This window comes from Dama dama, chromosome 29 (genome assembly GCF_033118175.1).
Source record: "Dama dama isolate Ldn47 chromosome 29, ASM3311817v1, whole genome shotgun sequence".
NCBI classification, from domain to species: Eukaryota; Metazoa; Chordata; class Mammalia; order Artiodactyla; family Cervidae; genus Dama; species Dama dama.
Window position 1 is genome coordinate 28,801,836 of NC_083709.1, and position 5,202 is coordinate 28,807,037.

Here is a 5,202-nt window from a genome sequence, read left to right on the forward strand (position 1 = left end):
ACTATATTATACTCAGAGTTTATGCATCTTTCCTTTAAAGATTTTCATTGATTTTGAATGTGAAAAAAAAAAAAAAACGATGTGATGTAAAAGAATTAGAAAACATGGATGTAAGACATGTCCTTAAAATCTGAGTCAAATAATGGCTCACAACTAGTGAAATCAAGAATGAAATATGACGATATTTCTGATACTAAAACACATCCTTTATCCATTCCACCATGCTTTGTAGAATATTTTGTCTCCCATCCCTTCATGTCAAATTTAAAAAAATTTTTATCACCAGGCACAATGCTGTATCCTTAATGAAGTCTTCTCTAACTCATATGACTGGGAGTATCCTCTCCCTTATATAAAACACAACAGAAATTTAGCTATGTCTCCATCTCTTTCAAAAGACATATTTATTAGCCTAATATTTTAGTTATTTGGGGTAAATGACAATATCCCCTGTTGGAATATAATTTTGTTTAGGATAGTCTATTTGTTGCATATTTACAGCATCCACTGAGTTAAAACCTCTGCCATGTCCCTAGTACATGTTTAATTAATACTTTTAGAAAACTGAATAAAAAGACAAATGAAATTCAACTCTTTGATAATATAACCAAGTAATAGCACATTGATCTATAAAGTTTAATTAGCTAGATTCAAGAACTGGTTCATAATATTGGCCCTGTTGTTAAATAACAATTACATATGCTAATAAAATTTCCATAATTTTTCATATAAAATATCACTAATGTTGGCAACTGCTGAAAATCAGGATTTTATTTTTACTGCCATTAACTTTAGGCAGCTACTTTTATCCAATCATCACAAACCATTGGCTCTATTTCTTTGTAATGATTCTATAACACAATGCATTAATTAGTTCTTGTTTTGAGGCATTTATGTCTGATAATAAATGATCAATAATGTGGAATAAAAGTGGGAGACAACATTGGAAATCTCACAACTGAATGAAAGTTATTTATTAACAGGTCTTCTTTCAGTAAGTTTTTAAAAATCTAACTCTGTATTAAGATATTTTAATGTCATTTTCAAGAGCCTATTATTAGATTCAATATTAAATTACTTGCCTAAATTAAGATTGGACTTCCCAAATGGAGTGAGTAGTTAAGAACCTGCCTGCCAGTGCAGGAGACATAAAGAGACATAGGTGCAATCCCTGGGTTGAGAAGATACCCAGAAGAAGGAAACGGAACCCACTCAAGTATTCTTGCCTGGGAGATCCTATGGACAGAGGAGCCTGGTGGGCTATAGTCCATGGGGTAGCAAAGAGTTGGACATGACTTTAGTGACTAAACAACAACAATCCAAAATATATCAATAGCTCATACAACTCAAAATCAAGAAAACAAACCCCAAATAGTTTAGTTCAGTTCAGTCACTCAGTCGTGTCCAACCCTTTGCGACCCCATGAACCACAGCATGCCAGGCCTCCCTGTCCATCAGCAACTCCCAGAGTCCACCCAAACCCATGTACATTGAGTTGTTATGCCATTCAACCATCTGATCCTCTGTTGTCCCCTTCTCCTCCTGCCCTCAACCTTTCCCAGCATCAGGGTCTTTTCAAATGAGTCAGTTCTTCGCATCAGGTGGCCAAAGTATTGGAGTTTGAGCTTCAACATTAGTCCTTCCAATGAACACCCGGGACTAATCTCCTTTAGGATAGACCCCAAATAAAAAATCGGCAAAAGACATGAATAGACACCTTTCCAAAGAAGACATACAGATGGCCAATAGGCACATAAAAAGATGCTTGATACCATTTATCATCAGAGAAATGCAAATTAAAACCACAATGAGATATCATCTCACATCTTTCAGAATGGCTAATATCAAAAAGACCACAAATAACAAATATTGGTAAGGATGTGGAAAAAAGGGACCCTCACACACTGCTAGTGGCAATGTAAACTGGTAGAGCCACTGTGGAAAACAGTATAGAGATTTCATTAAAAAAACTGAAAATAGAACTACCGTATTATCCAGCAAGTCCACTCCTGGGCATCTATCTGGGGAAAAAAAAAAAAGTGAAAGTGCAAATTCAAAATGTGAATACAACAAAAAAGCATCAGACTCACAGATACAGAGAACAGACAAATATATAGTGGTTATCAATGGGGAGCAGGAAAAAGGAAGAGGCAAGATAGGGGTAGGGGATTAAGAGGTACAAACTACTATGTATAAAACAAATAAACTACAAGGATATATAGTACAACACAGGCAATATAGCCAATATTTTATAATAAGTGGAATAAAATCTTTTAAAATTGTGAATCACTATGCTGTATACCTGAAACGTATAATATTTTATGTCAACTATACCTCAATTTAAAAAAGAGAAAGAAATAAACTATTAAGCCATGAAAAGCCATGGTGAAACCTTAAATGCGTATTACTAACCGAAAGAAGCTAAACTGTAAAGGTCATGGACTGCAATTCCAACAATATGACATTCCAGAAAAGGCAAAATTATGGCGTTAGGAAAAGATCAGTGGTTGCCAAGAGCTAAGGAAAGAAAGAGATGAATAGAAGGAACACAAGAGGATTTTAAGGTAGCAAAATAAATTATTCTGCATGATACTACAATGGTGAATACATGGTTTTTATACATTTGTCAAAACTCATAGAATGTACAACACCAAGAGTGAACCCCAACATAATCTATGGATTTTAGGTTCTTTGTGCCTATGTTGGTTCATGTATTGCAACAAAAGTACCACTCTGGTCCTGGATGTTGATAGTGGGAGAGGTTGTACATGTGGGAGGACAAGGGATTTATGAAACTCTCTGTACTTTCCATTCAGTTTTGCTGTGAACCAAAAACTGCTATAAAAGACAAAGTTTATTCATTTAAAATAACAAAAATGAATAAATAAATTGAAGATGATCTAAATGCATGGAGACATATATCAGGTACATGAATTAGAAACTGTAAATTTTTTTTTTTTAGGTTCACTAAATTTATTTTAAAAATCATAAAACGTTTCTTACAAAAGAGCATTACATTCTGCACACTGCTCTGAATAGATGTCAGGGACATATGGACTACTGTTACTTTTCCTCCCTGTCCCACCACCCCAAATGTTACAGTGACCACAGAGCAAAGTGTTCACAATAATTACATGGGGGGACTTCTTTAAACCACCAACAATGAACAAAAATTAAAATTCACTCACTCTGCTGCTGTTTCAAAATTTCAATGTTAGTTTTTGCACACCCTCCCCCACCCCCCACCCTGTTTGTAAGGAACTAAAACATTACATCTGGTGAACAGCAAAGATTTCACTACACCTCAAATGCAGAACACCTATGAAGCAGAGGAATGTTGGCTTTTTAAACAGAAGCAGATAAAAAAAAAAAGATGCAGGACTCCTTCAGTTCTTCACTAGTCTTAGAAAAACTTTCCAGAATACTGCTTCACACTGTTCTGCAGCAAATACTGTGCATTCTGTATCTGGTCCTGTGTTCCTGTAATGGTAATGATCCGATCTTCGGATCCTTCTAAAGGCTCATCAATTTTGATCGAAGCTCCTGACTCATGACGGATTTGTTTAATCCACTGACCACCTTTGCCAATAATAGATCCAGCCAAATCTTTGGGAATAGTTACTTGTGTACTAATAATAGGTCCACCAAGATCACCATATGAGCCACAACCCCCTGCATAGGAATAATCATATCCAGAGCCACCCTGTGGTTCATAAGCCATCTGCCACTCTGATGGGCAGAGTCCCAGGTTTCATCAGCCCTGAAACCAACCATGCCATCATAACGGTCTCCAGGTCTTCCTCTTCTGTCATAGGCCATTAGATCTCCTCCTCTAGGTGGTGGTGGTGGTGGAAGAGGAAGATTCCGAGCTCTACTACCACCCCGGCCACCTCGCCCGGGAGGGGGTGGAGGAGGTCCTCGACGAGGGCTCATGTCATCATAATCTCTTCTGGAGGGAGGCATGGGACGCCCACCCTGACCAGGTGGCATTCTGTCAAAACCACCTCTTCCCCTCATTGGAAATCCCACAGGACGTCCACGGCGGTCATCAAACATCATTGTAAAACCACCATAGTCATAGGTCTCATCATAAAAATTGGGATCGTAAGGCTGAGCGCGTCCTTTGATGGGAGACTCTGATATAAGATCAAGGATGATCTTTATGCACTCTACAACCCTATCAGGTTTTCCTCCAATAAGAACGACTCTGTCAGTAGATTGAGGACAACATTCCTGGAAAAGCTTGATTGTTGTCTGAGTGTTCTCTCGAAGTTCTTTGATTTTAGCACCTTTGACTCCAATAATTCCTCCTGCCAGACTCTGATGAATCAACAGTCTCAACTCGCAGTCAAAGTCACTTCCTTTATAGTGTTGGTAATTTAAGCATTCCACAGCATCAGATTTGAGTGGGAGCTGGCTGGTTGCAGTGGGTGATGGCAACTGCAGGCCCTCTTCCAAGGTAGGGATGATTTTCTTCAGAATTTCTCCAATCGTTTCAATATCAGCACTGATACTCAATATGCGCTCAGGGCCACTGCTGTCTGGGACTGAAACACTGGCATTGTAGTCTGTACGGAGAGCCTTAATATTCTTGCCTCCTTTTCCAATCACTGCTCCAGCATTCTTGCTCTGAAGCAGAATGCGTAATTCAACCATCTCATCAGTTTTTCTAGATCTTTTAAAAGCTTGTTCCTCTTCCATATCTTCAGCAGGGCGTTTACCAAATTCGCCATTGGTTTCGGTGTTGGGAAATGTTCCCTCTGGCTGTTCAGTTTCCATTTTCTTGTATTCAAGGGACACACCAATCTATAGGCTGCAAATAAGCGGGAAGTAGGCAAGACGTCGAGGTCGGTGCAGCAGAGAAACAGAGGATAATGGCGTTTGCAGTGCTTTAGCCTGAAGCGCCTAGAAAGTGTAAATTTTTTAAAATATCAATTTTCCCAAATTGATTTATATCAATGCAATCCCAGTCAATGTCTCAGGCAGATGTCTTATGGAAATTCACTAGCTAATTCTAAAATATATATAAACAGAAAAAGCCAAAATAACCAGGCAATCTTGAAGAACAGAATGAGACAATTCACACCACAGTATATCAAGAGTGAGTAAAAAGTACAAAGTATTCAGAAAACTTGGTATAAGTGATAAGATACACAATTAGAAAAATAGAGCAAAAGACAAAGTAGAGGAAAAGACATACAA

General features: G+C 38.0%; 1 protein-coding gene across 1 annotated transcript; it reads right to left on the bottom strand.

Moving 5' to 3' along the window:
- Window positions 1–2,948: 2,948 nt before the first annotated feature.
- On the bottom strand, window positions 2,949–4,900 carry LOC133048559 (heterogeneous nuclear ribonucleoprotein K-like). The gene is given in 2 exon segments (XM_061132274.1): window positions 2,949–3,738; window positions 3,741–4,900. Coding segments are annotated over 2 exon segments (1,374 nt in total). The 5' UTR covers window positions 4,780–4,900; the 3' UTR covers window positions 2,949–3,403.
- Between the last annotated feature and the right edge of the window lie 302 nt (window positions 4,901–5,202).